Source organism: Prionailurus bengalensis, chromosome C1 (assembly GCF_016509475.1).
Source record: "Prionailurus bengalensis isolate Pbe53 chromosome C1, Fcat_Pben_1.1_paternal_pri, whole genome shotgun sequence".
NCBI lineage: Eukaryota > Metazoa > Chordata > Mammalia > Carnivora > Felidae > Prionailurus > Prionailurus bengalensis.
Window position 1 is genome coordinate 72602291 of NC_057345.1, and position 12967 is coordinate 72615257.

General features: G+C 35.4%; 1 protein-coding gene across 1 annotated transcript in view; it reads right to left on the reverse strand.

The window, feature by feature from the left end:
• COL24A1 (collagen type XXIV alpha 1 chain) overlaps window positions 1-12967 on the reverse strand; it is a 410068-nt gene that overhangs the window by 61564 nt on the left and 335537 nt on the right. The window contains exons 45-48 of the mRNA XM_043575479.1: window positions 10368-10421; window positions 10204-10257; window positions 3905-3958; window positions 2668-2775 (exon numbers count right to left, since the gene is read on the reverse strand). Of these exons, the coding sequence (XP_043431414.1) occupies window positions 2668-2775; window positions 3905-3958; window positions 10204-10257; window positions 10368-10421 (270 nt within the window). The remainder of the gene's footprint in view (window positions 1-2667; window positions 2776-3904; window positions 3959-10203; window positions 10258-10367; window positions 10422-12967) is intronic.

A 12967-nucleotide genomic window follows, 5' to 3' on the forward strand; every position in this document is an offset into this window, starting at 1 on the left:
TGTTATCCCATTTTGGCACTATTGTCACTACTGTTTTTTAAATGTTACTTTCTGATTGTTAATTGTTAGTATATAGAAATACAATTGAAATTTGTATACTGATCTAACAACCTGCAACTCTGGTAAATTTACTTATTTTTTTTCTTGTAGAGTCTTAAAGATTTTCTACATAGATGATCATGTTGTCTATGAATAAAGAGAGTTTTATTTCTTCCATTTTACTTGTTTTTATTACCCTCACTAGAACCTTACTTAATTGATTAGAACCTCCAGTACAGTGTTGAATTTGTCATATATATGTGAGATATCTGTAGGAATATGAGGCCTCAATGGTTAGTCTCACAAATACCTAGACTGGAAATACTTTTTGGAGGAAGTACTGAAATAATAATAGAAACAAAATCAGGAGATTCTATAAGGGATATTGAAAGTAATAGTGATCAAATAGCTTGATTATTACTCAAAAAAGAAGCAATGGAAATAAAAAGAGAAAGTAAATGCATAAAAACTAAAAGTAAAATCAAGGCAATATCAAAAAGTGATGGAGGCAAAGAGTAGTTTATAGAGACAAAAGGAAATGAGAGGACATAAAAGTGCTTGTTTTGTTAGAAATACAGATAGTGATACATTTAACAAATCAATACAGTTAATACATACCAATATATACATATTTGGTTCTTAAGTTCAGTGCAACTGGTACAAAACATCAATCAAAAAGAAAGGGCAACTTTTATTTTATTTTTGAAAAATGTTTATTTATTTTTGAGAGAGAGACAGAGTACAAGTCGGGGGTGGGTAGAAAGAGGGAGACACAATCCAAAGCAGACTCCAGGCTCTGAGCTGTCAGCACAGAGCCTGATGTGGGGCTCGAACCCATGGACCAGGAGATCATGACTTGAGCGGAAGTCAGATGCTTAACTGACTGAGCCACCCAGGCACCCCAAGAAAGGGCAATTTTTAAACCAGCAAAAGAAAATTTAGTGTATCCAATAGAAATCAGGAAAGAAAAAAAAGAAGACAGAAAAGAAATAAGACAGTATAAGACAAGGAAAAGACAGAATTAAGATGGCAAATATTCTTTTTTTTTTTAATTAAAAAAAATTTTTTTTCAACGTTTATTTATTTTTGGGACAGAGAGAGACAGAGCGTGAACGGGGGAGGGGCAGAGAGAGAGGGAGACACAGAATCGGAAACAGGCTCCAGGCTCTGAGCCATCAGCCCAGAGCCTGACGCGGGGCTCGAACTCACAGACCGCAAGATCGTGACCTGGCTGAAGTCGGACGCTTAACCGACTGCGCCACCCAGGCGCCCCGAGATGGCAAATATTCTTAATGGAGAAATTTTAGATGCGTTCTCTAAGATCTGTGCAGTAGAAGAATGTCCCCTATTGCTACTACTGTTTAACATAGTATTGAAGGTCCCTACCAACTTATGTGGAAGGAAAAAGAAGTGAGTGTAAGGAAAGAGATCAATCTGCCATTATTTGAAGGTGATATTATCTGTCTTAAAAATCCAATAGAAACAAAAGCAAATTATTAGAAATTAAAAAAAATCCAGTTGTATAGAATATAACCTGAATTAGTGACATTCTCTAAATAAGTAATAACTAACTAGAAAATAAAATAAAAAATAATACACAAAGTCTTTATTAAGAAGCAATACTCCATATTGATAAGAGCAAAGAATATGGAGTTAGGCTGTCTTTTAGCTATGAGACACTTGAAAGTGATAATCTCAGTGCCTCAGAATGTATGTAGGTATGTATGTATTTTTTTTTAACTGAGGTATAATTGACCTCAGTTTCTAGATGCATAAAATGAGGATCGTAATTGTATATATCTTATAAGATTGTAAAGATTAAGTGAGTTGATGTAGTCAAACACTTTATCATGGTACCTGGCACATAGTTAGCATTATATGAACTTTTGCTGTTATTATTATGGAAATATTTCATTATAGGACAATAGAAAATTATAAGAATAAATATTTCATCTATTTGATTAACTAAATGGTTAGTTATGAATTTTCTCCCAATAAAGCTATAAATTCAAGACAAACCCAATGACAATTCAAGTTTTTGTTTTGTTTTTAGAGAAACCCAGCAAATCTAATCTCAAATGTATGGGGTAGAAGTGTAAAGAAGGGGAACTTGCCCCATTAAATATGAGGACACATTGCAAAGCCATAGAATAAGAACAGTGTGACAATACAAACAGACCAGAACAATTCTTTTCTGTAGAAGGCAAGAGAGTAAATATTTTAGATTTTGTGAGGCCATTGGTCTTTGTTGCAACTACTGAACTCTGCTTTGTAGTACAAAAGCTGCCTTCAATGTTCCAAAGGTGGCTTAATATATTTGATGAACTCAAAACACAGTTGGGTTGTGTAGTCCCTAAAATTGTGCTTCTTTATGGTTCTTATTTATAAGCTTTTATATGTGCAAAAATGGCATATATTATGTATGAGTTATTAGATATAAAATATGCAAGAAAATGTACTCATTGACATTCCCTGGAGATCATAAACATAATTCCAAAACAACTATTAAAGCAGTGATTGGCTAATCTGAGACAGTATCAAAACTAAGAAAGCTAAAATATATATGGTCTAGCAAAAAGACACTTATAAATAAGAAATAAAAAGTAAAGAGATATTCATTCTACTCACAGGAAGTCCCTGTTTTCCTGGTAGCCCAACTTTTCCAGAGTTTCCTGAAATGCCATCGGCTCCATGGTATCCTTGCATGCCTTTTGGCCCAGGTAGGCCTGGAAGACCCTTGGTAATTAAATTACATGGATTACAGACAGATGCTGTACAAATGTTTAAATGACAATTACCTTTGGGAGGGGGATGTTTACATGTTTAATACCCTGCCCCAGGGTAAATTTTCCTGTTTCCTGAATTCCTTTTTGGATTCCACAGATCAGGTAACTCTTTAAAAGTTCCCTAAACAGAAATGCCACCAAGCTAACTAAAATGTGCTGTGTAAGCTTTTCAGCTTTAGTGTAATTCTCTGATACTTTCCATTGTACTGGCCCATGCTTTACCCAGCTATGGTGAAAAGTCAGCTCTATGCATCTGTCAGCATAGGAAACAGCTATCATTTACTATCTGCAAAACCTCATGCCATATTATTTTCTCAAGAAACAAATTACGGTTCTTTTTGTTATCATTTTGAAATAGATGATTATATGACTGAATAAAGGTCTGAACATTTTTTTTCTACTCTTGGGTAAGTGGATATTACCTATATGAATCTCTGGTCTGAATGTGCTTATATTTTGTGTTCATTTTCTCTTCTTTTTTGAGCCAACACAGGCCACCCAAAGTAGACATCTCGCCCTTGGCTGGGGAAGACCAGCAGGAAGTAAGTCTCTGCTAATAAGCCAGTCAACACATATTTGCCTGCCTAGAGGAAGCTGATGGCTAAGGTAAAAATCAATCTTTATTCTGTGATGAAATGATTTAAAACATTCTTTTCTAAGACTTTCTGTTCTACTTGCCAGGGAACTGAGAGGCTGAGTCCTTCCATTACAATCCAGCTTAGGCTTTTTATTCATGCTTGAAGATCTCTGACCTTTCTCACCAATCATTTAGTTATATTTCCAGTTCCCTGTTTTCAGTGGTTCATGATCAGAGAGTAGCATGAGTCCACAGAGAGAGCTCCATAACACCGGAAAATAGCATCCTTCAATTGCTGAGACTTGTATTTGTACAGCAAGCTTGGTTTTGAACTCATGGTCATATTTTGTTCCCTCTGTGTTCCAGCGTGGGCTTAAATTATTTTTTGAAGACAAGCTGATTTATCCAACACTTGTCATAATTGGCCCCAAACCTTTCTGCTTGCTGAAGTTGCCAGTTCTATTTAGAAAAACAAGGAAGATGAAAAGGGTCTATTACTTACAGGAATCCCAGGTTTCCCAGCAGGGCCAGGAGTGCCTTTTTTCCCTTTAGGACCCTAAAAATGTGAAGCACAGCTGTAATTAATTGTAATAAACTTAATTAAACTGAAGGCATAGAAAAGAACCCTGAGACCTGGATGCCACAGCACGTAATGCCACTAACCAGCTGTATATCATTGAGATTGTCATTTAACCTCCCTGGGAGTCATTTTCTTTATCTGAAAATGAGAGTTTGACCAGATAATCTATGAATTTCCATCTAGCTCCAAATTCTATGGTGTAAAAATTAAATACTGGCTCTAAAAGGGAACTAAATATTATTTAATAAATGTCCACCTTTTCAGACAGAGCCTTTGTCTTCCTATTGAAAGTGGCAAAGTGATTTATTAATTCAGTAAACATTTACCAAGTTTTACGTATCAGGTATTCTGTGCTCTGTTGGGAGTGCAAAGTCAAAGTTACTGATCTCAAGGCACTCACAGTGTAGTAAGGGACATGAACCAATAGCCTAAAATGTGCTTATCTGGAAGCATAGACAAGAACATACTTGTGAATCAAAGAAAAGATATTTATTTCCCACGGAACTCTTTGTTTTTCCATGTGGGAGATGTTTTAAATCATAATTGATTCAGCAGTAACTGGTCTGCCAGGATAGTTAGGAATTTTGCCCTTGCAAATCATGCCATTATTGTGATGATATCCTAAAATTATTTTAAAAAGAAAAATGTGGAAAAGAGTGACCTAGTTCACAAATAAGAAAAAGAAGCATATTGTCATTACCAGACACATTTCTCAGAAGTCATCAAAAGTTGTCACAAACAGGATAATTCCACCAAAACGGGATATTAAGTTATTCAAATTTCAGATAAATTGTGCCAAAGATTCAATTTGAGAACAACAAAGTAAATAATTTCATAACATATTACATCTTCTGATAATGAACTTAATATTTTAAGAAGAAATAGTATATGTAGTAACAGCAAAAAGGGCATTTTGTATAAGAGATAAAAATCTTTGTTAGAAGTTGATAATGGGAAGCTATATGGAACAAGAGTTCTACCTCCAACTTGGAGAACTACTTTACTTGACTTAAAAGGTCACTAATATAAAGTCTTTCTAAGGGTGAGGAAACCAGAAAATGAAAGAGTAGATGATCTGAGTTAAGTTGAAGGAGAAGAAATATCTGGAACATATGCTCTCTAAAATAAAATATACCTTTTAGGACACAATAAAGAAATAAAATAAAACTACAAGATTTTAAATACTGAAAAAATTGTGATTTCAGGTATCTCTAATAGCACTAATTAAATAGTATATGAACTATGATAATATTCAAATATGTTAGCCAGAGTATTTTTTCCTTCACAGTATTTTTTTTTATGCAAAGTGATAGACCTGCTCTAGATTTTAGATTTTCAAAATAGACTTTTCCTTAGCTTATGGATTTCAACATAGTCTTCTGAAACTCATGGTGAGGTAATAATTTTAGAAGGATATAATATTTTGAGAAGAATACATTTTTAAAAAGAAAGCCTAATTTTTATTTTTTATTAAATTTTATAACTTTTCCCCCAATGTTTATTTATCTTTGAGAGAGAGAGAGCATGAGAAGGGAAGGGGCAGAGAGAGAGGGAGACAGAGAATCTGAAACAGGCTCTGTGCTGTCAGCGCCAAGCCTGACATGAGGCTGGAACCCACAAACCGTGAGATCAGGGCCCCAGCTAAAGTTGGATGCTCAACCGAAAAAAAATGATTTTTAAATATGAAAACTCTACATTTGAGTATCAAAACCAAGGTGACAAAGGAGTCCAGTCATACAATTTATGCCATAAAGAACAGATTTAGAATTATAATAGTATAAGAGAAAAATTTTTCTACTTAAGGGGATATAAATATCTTCAAGTTGGTGAAAGCTAAAAACAAAAGCATAAGAGAAGCAAGGTTGTTTGACACTGACAGGAATCTCTGAGAAGGGCCCTTTATACCTCACTCTGCCCTCAAGTCCTGGTGTGGGGGAAGCAATAATAGCCTCAGATAAGTATGGGAATTTGGGCACAGAGACAATGGCTAGGGAGACTAAAGTCCTCATTTAGAAGTCCACATGAACTGCACTGAGTGTCAGCAGCAGAGTAGAAATTTCTACATTGGGATGTCTAGGCTGGTGGGCTTGAGAAAGTCTGAGTCCCACGAGCACCCAGCATGGTATGGGGATTAGCAGAATACATTTCCACGTGGCCAAGAACAGAAGCAGATAGCTCTTAAAGGCCTATATAAAAGAGACTTTGTACCTTTTCTGTACACAGAAAATAGCTATACATGCCAGCATGGATTAAAGAACTTCTGCAAGGAGGGCCAAGGTAGATGTCAACATGGTGGGATGATGGCTACTAAGGACCTAGATGGATGATGTGCATTTCAGTGCATACTGGTGTAAATAAATGACTGAAGACCAAACTCACCTTCCATTCCTCTTCCCCACCACTGCCACCCAGAATGTAACTGCAGACTTGACAAGAGAATGAATAGGAAAACTCTAAATCAAACGTAGGATATTTGTATGGATGGAGTTAAAGACAGTTAATTGACTAGAATGTTCTACCAATTAGGTTTCTACCACCAGGCAGGATGGGCACTCAGGATGGATGTTAAGTTCCATCATAAAGAACATAAACAAAATTATATTTTAGTATACCTGAGTTTGTGACTTAAGGTTCAGACATACTGTGCATGTGAGTAATGGCTTTACTCCAAATGCTTATATAACAAAATAAAAACAAAGAGATTTACATATCATCACAGACTGATTACATTTTGGGATGACCATTATGTTGGGGATTATTTCAGAAAAGCTAAATGTTGTGCACTGAAATCTACATGTATGGGTCTGTTATCATGAAAACTAGGATGTTAATCAGACCTGGATGGGCATCAGGAAGCAGCTTCCAATAGAATAACACAAAAGAAAAAGTATGACTATAAAAATTATTTTTGAAGTATACTTTGCTACTTGTAATCGGACAATTGTGGTAAAATCTGCCTATTGAAGACAAAAAGGATTTAACAAATAACAAAACTGTAATGTCTGCTGTTTTGAGATGTTCAAATCAGGAAAGATTTCCTTATTACAATTATTGTCATCATACTAAAAGGAAGTAGGCCAGCTAGAAAAGCCATAGTCTAACAGTGGAGATTTTAAATGTATAAAGATCAATAAAGTGTAGACCACTGATACTTTAAAAAAACTGCACATTAAAAAAAAATCTCAAAATGGAATTGTTGGCTTATAACTAAATTAAGAGCCAGGCATTACTAAACATTAATCCTACGGAGAGGTAGTCTCTTATTTGTAGGAAATTATAGATTTGGGCCAAAGACAAAGATAATATGTTGTTATATGAGGTGTTGGTACATGACTGAGTTGCTATCATAAGAAGGAAAAGAAAGTCACTCTTCAACTAATCCCCAGAACTCAAATATAGTAAAGCTAGAAGTATTCTAATGCTACTTTCAAACTTAACTTACTCATGTTATTCTATTTAAATATTAAGTACCTCATAAATCAATAAATAGACTTTACTGTTTTAAATGGATCTGATTTCAAATAGGCCATCATGTTTTCCAAAGCTAAGCCAGACAAAAGAAAAAGCACAATTTTATGCTCACTCTAAAGACTACAAATAAAAATCGTTTGCCTTTCCTATTTGATACTGGACATTTTAAAAATGTGTCATCATAGTCCAAAACCTGTTATTTAAATGAAGTTGAAGGATAGTTACCTCAATACTTAGCTAGTTCTAACTTTGTTAGGACAGATTTACAATACAAACACAGATTTAGAGTTAGGCAATAATTATACTCTTTCTCTCTCTTCTTTCTTTTCTCTAACCAAGAAATTTCAATTCACTAAAATCTGGAATTTTGTTTTGGAAGAAAAATAAGATTTTGGCTTGAGTCTTAGTCTTGGAAAGCCATTATAGGACAGTTCACTACATTTAAATTACAAAAGTCTTTTTGAAAATGTAGTGGTTCTGCTATTGGATTTGACTTGTTCTTTCTCTCTACTGTGTCATGAATGAGAGCCCAATGAATAAGTTAGATGGTTAAGTAAAATTAATCATAAAAGATTTCAAAGTAATAGCAGGCTTTTGTATAATATTGGGAGTCAAGAAATAAAGTTTCTATTGTTAGTTCTGTTAACTGATTCTGTGATCTTAGGTAACTCAATCTGTCTGAGGCTTAAATTTCTTCATCTGTAAAATGAGAGGGTGGTCCAGATGATTTTAAAGGGCCATTTCTAAATCTAAAAAACAAATTTAAAGCTTTGCAAAAACAAGAAGACAGTAATTGGACAGGATCCACCTGACCACTGAAGGTGTCCCTAGTGAATAATACATGGTCAATGATTATTCTTGTAGCAATTATTAGTATTTTAAATTCTTTTTAAAAAACGTTTATTTATTTTTGACAGAGAGAGAGAGAGCACAAGCAGGGGCAGAACAGAGAGAAGGAGACACAGAATCTGAAGCAGGTTCCAGGCTCCCAGCTGTCAGCAAAGAGCCTGAAGCAGGGCTTGAACTCACCTATTGCAAGATCATGAACTTGAACTCACCAACCTGAGATCATGACCTGAGCTAAAGACAGACGCTTAACCGACTGAGCCACGCAGGAGCGCCTAAGACGCTTTTTAATGTAACCTTGAACTGTATGTCAGCATTGCCCAAGGCAGGAAAGAACTAATTCCCTTGAATTATACAGAATTTAAACCATGGCTTCTCAGAATCTTTTGGCTCTGATACCCAGGGTAAGTTGACCACGTAGGCTGGATATGTAGTGTTTAGTAAGAATATATGATTTTCACTGGCATAATTTTAACAGATACTAATAAATACCAAAACATTTCTTCTTCCTGAGATATGTCAAAAAAGAAAAAGAAAATACTAAGAATATGAAAGTACTAATTCTAAGAGATGAGAAATTTTGGGATCAAACCTTGGGGGAGCATTTGCATCCTTAGGCACTTAATGCAAGTCACAAGAAGGCAGTAGCAGTATTCTAGGTTCCTAGCTGTTTCCACTACTTTTTCCAATTTTGGTATTAAAAATTCTAAGCGGGGAAGGAGGGGTGCTTGGGTGGCTCAGATGGTTAAGCGTCCAACTCTTGGTTTCAGCTCAGGTCATAATCTCATGGTTCGTGAGTTCAAGCCCTGCTTCTGGCTATATGCTGATAGCTCAGAACCTGCTTGGGATTCTCTCTCCTCTCTCTGCTCTTCCCCTACTCATGCACACATGTGCTCTCTCTCTCTCTCTCAAAATAAATAAATAAACTTTTAAAAAATTCTAAGTGAATGAGACAATTATCTTCTCTCTGTGTGTTTTCTCTTGTTAAGGCTTGCCTTCCATGGGATATTTTTATTTTTTAGTTTTTATTTATTAAGGAACCTGACAAAGAGTTATTAGGTAGATGTAAAGACCATTTAAAAATGGCTTTAAGGTGAGTGAACACCTATGTAAAATCAGATTCAACTCAATTTTATTACTCCTTTAAGTAGGAAGCACAAAGTATGGGTGAAGATTGCTTAACAAATTAGGAGAAATGTGGTTTCAAATTCATTACTTTTTATCTATTCTCACCTAATTTATTATTAAAATTACACTAAATTTTTTAAAGAATTCTATTTAAAATCAATAGCATGTGAAATCAGAATGCCATGAAATGCAGGATAGCAGTAAACTGATGGTACAAATCACAAAGCAAGTTATAAGGCAACAACCTTCAGTAAGGTTGAGGCAACATCTATCAGTGCACAGGGAAAGAGACTGCATCCAATAAGCTAATACATTTTTAGTTTGTTTGATAACAGATAACTGACTTATGGAAAAAAAAGTGTTTTAAACAAACTGTGAGTCTGTGTCACATAGTCAAACTATTTCTCCCCCTACTCTACTACAACAACTAAGTAGGTTTGACTGATAGGGTTTCACTTTGCAATGCTGGTCTTAAGGCCTATTGGTACTTCTGCTTGAAATCCCAAGGAAAGAGGAGTAGTTTGGGACAACCTTAAGCAATTTTTACCAGAAGGCTGCTGGTAAAGGGAAATGTGGATGGCAGTCAGAACACATGAACTTAATCAATAATCTTGTTTTAGCACAATTATTGACAAATACTCTGATTAGAGGCCTACAGTGATCCTTGCTGTGGAAGGGTGAATGATCATTTAAGTTATGATAAACAGCAGCTCCTATGTCCCTGCTCTCTCAAACCAACAGTAAGTTTCAAATTACCTTAAATAATTTCAACTTACTTCAGATCCTCTCTCTCCTTTTAGTCCTTGTTCACCCTGGTCACCTGGCTCACCCTTTAATAAGAAACCAAAGAGAAATCACATAAAAAACAGACACCAAATAAGATATATTAACATTAATTTTTTTCAGTGCCAGAATCACAAAGAACGTTCTCAAAACATACTGGGGGCCCTTGTTGTCCAGTAGCACCTCTTGGTCCTGGTATACCCATGTGACCCTAGGAATAGAAAAGATTATATTATTAGAGTAAATAGAGACATGCAACTCAGAGAATAGGGTAGTATCACTTAAAATGGTAGCAAAATGTTACAAAATTCAATTTAAATATCAAAAATTATGATTCTTTTTCAGAAATATTACAGAACATAATAGCCACTGGATATTATGACAATTGAGAAAGCCTGTAAAGTTTTGTTTTGTTTTGTACATAGGTCAACATAGTAGGTTGAATGGTAGTACACCTAAAGATCTCTATGCCCTAAACCCCACAGACTGTGAATATGATCTTTTTTGGAAAAAGGGTCTTTGCAGATATCATTAAGTTAATGATCTTAAAAAGAGATTATCCTGAATGGCCTTTGACAAGTACCCTTAGAAGAGAGAGATAGATACAAACAACAAAGAAGAGGGCCATGTGAAGGCATAGGCAGAAACTGGAGCTATGCAGCCACAAGGAGCATTGTCAGCCATCAGAAGCTAGAAGAGGAAAGGAAGAATTCTCTTCTAGAAACTGCAGAGGGAGCAAGGTCTGTTAACACCATTGTTTCAGATTTCTGGTATTTAGAACTGGGAGAGAATAAATTTCTGTTGTTTGAAACCGCCCAGTTTATAATAATTCTGGTCAGGAAACTAAGACGGTAAATAACCAAAGAAATAAAAAGTTTGAGAACAAATTTCCTTTTTCAACCTATTCCTATTGTAGAAGTGTACTATGGTCTCCATTTTTACAAACTAAGTTCATACCACTTGGATAAATTTAGTATTGAAAATTGGGAGTCATTAATGTATATAATGCCAAGACACATCAAGTGACTTTGATATTCAGCAGTCTGTCATCACCCTAGTCCTCCTAGGAAGGAATGCTGACCTACCACATTTCCCTTTTCAAGTGTGTAAATAGAAACTAGCAACAACCCAAGGCATGTCATATTATACATAAAGAATTCTGCATGCAGTCTCATTCTTCCCCTTCCCTACTGTCCTTTTCACTTTAGAATTTCTTTCCTCCTACCCTGTGTATTACAGAAAGAATGCCATAGGAAAAACAGTTAGTAGGCTCATCTCCTTTTTCTGGACTAGGAGAAGTAAGGATTGCCTATATAGACTAATGATATTTATCTCACAGAAAGATCAGTTTAAGCTCTCTTTGTTTGCATTCTTTGAGGCAACTGTTTGTGGTTTTAAGATTCAACCTCCTGATTAAAAAAAAAAAAGAATTATTTAACAGAGTGAACATTGCCAAGAGACAAAGACTGTTGGGAAGGCTTTCTATAGAACATGGCCATAACTAAAGAGAATACCATTACCACACATGGCCTTACTAGCAAAACATGAGCAGAGTCAACAATAACAGAATCAGGTCAGTCAAGAGGAAATACGGTGTAAGTATATATGACTATTATAAGTCATGGATGAAGCAGAATTCAGGAGAGAAGTGATTGGTGAAAGGATGAAGTTATACAACGTAGTGAGAGTGAACAGATGAGCAAACTATAAAACTCAAGATCATGATGGCCAGTTGTGACTTTGCCACCATTTTTGCCTGTGTTTTATAAAGACCTTTTTAAAATGGTCATAAAATAGCCAATAGCTTCTCCTGGTTTTGTGAAGTCTGGATACAAATCTCACTAAAAACAAACTTGCTTTCTAGAAGTTTCACTGTAATTCTTCTAGTTCTGTCTATTTCAATGAAAATTGAGAAAGGCCATTTTCTGCAATGTTAAAAATTAAATATGATGTAGTAAATATTATTATAAAGTTATGTAGGCAAGGTTCTGGGAAGTGATTGACTTTGCCTGATGACATTAGTAGTGGGATGGGCTAAATGGTGAAGGGGAGTTAGATGTTCAAGGATTTTATAAGGGAAGTGATGATAAGCTGAATCTTGAAGGATGAGTGTTCCAGGCAGTAAAGTAAAAAGAAGATATTCTGGCAGAGTGGATAGCATGGGGGAATAAATGAAGATTTATCTGACAGAACATGTTAAGTGGAGAATGGATTTGAGAGGGCTATGACTAGGGATAGGGAGTCTAGTTTGGAAGCTATTACAATAATTCAGACAAAAAGGATGAAACCTAAACTAAAGTAGGGCAAAATGGCTAGATTCCAGAGCTATCTAAGGTCAAAAGAAGTGGCCAATTAAATTTGAGAGATGAGAGGAGAGACAAGGGAGAGGAGGGAGAGAACAAGAGAGATAAAGGGACAGAAAGAAACAAAAGGAGAGAAATAGAAACGGACACACAGAGAGAGCAATAGACAGAGGGGGACAGAGAGATACAGAGATGGATAGAAAGATAGAGAGAAGGACTATTCATTTATTGGCTTGAATACCTTAATGTCTGATGGTAGCATTCACTGAATTGAAGACATAGAAAGAATATGATCAAAATGGGGAGGATGATAAAACTGACCAAACCAAAGTGAAATGGAGTTTGAGCTAGAATGTAATTTATTCCATGTATTTCTAGGACTTCATCTCACACAAATTTACTCTGATTTAATCTTGGGTACCTGTATATTTCTGCTCATATTTTTAAAAAGCAG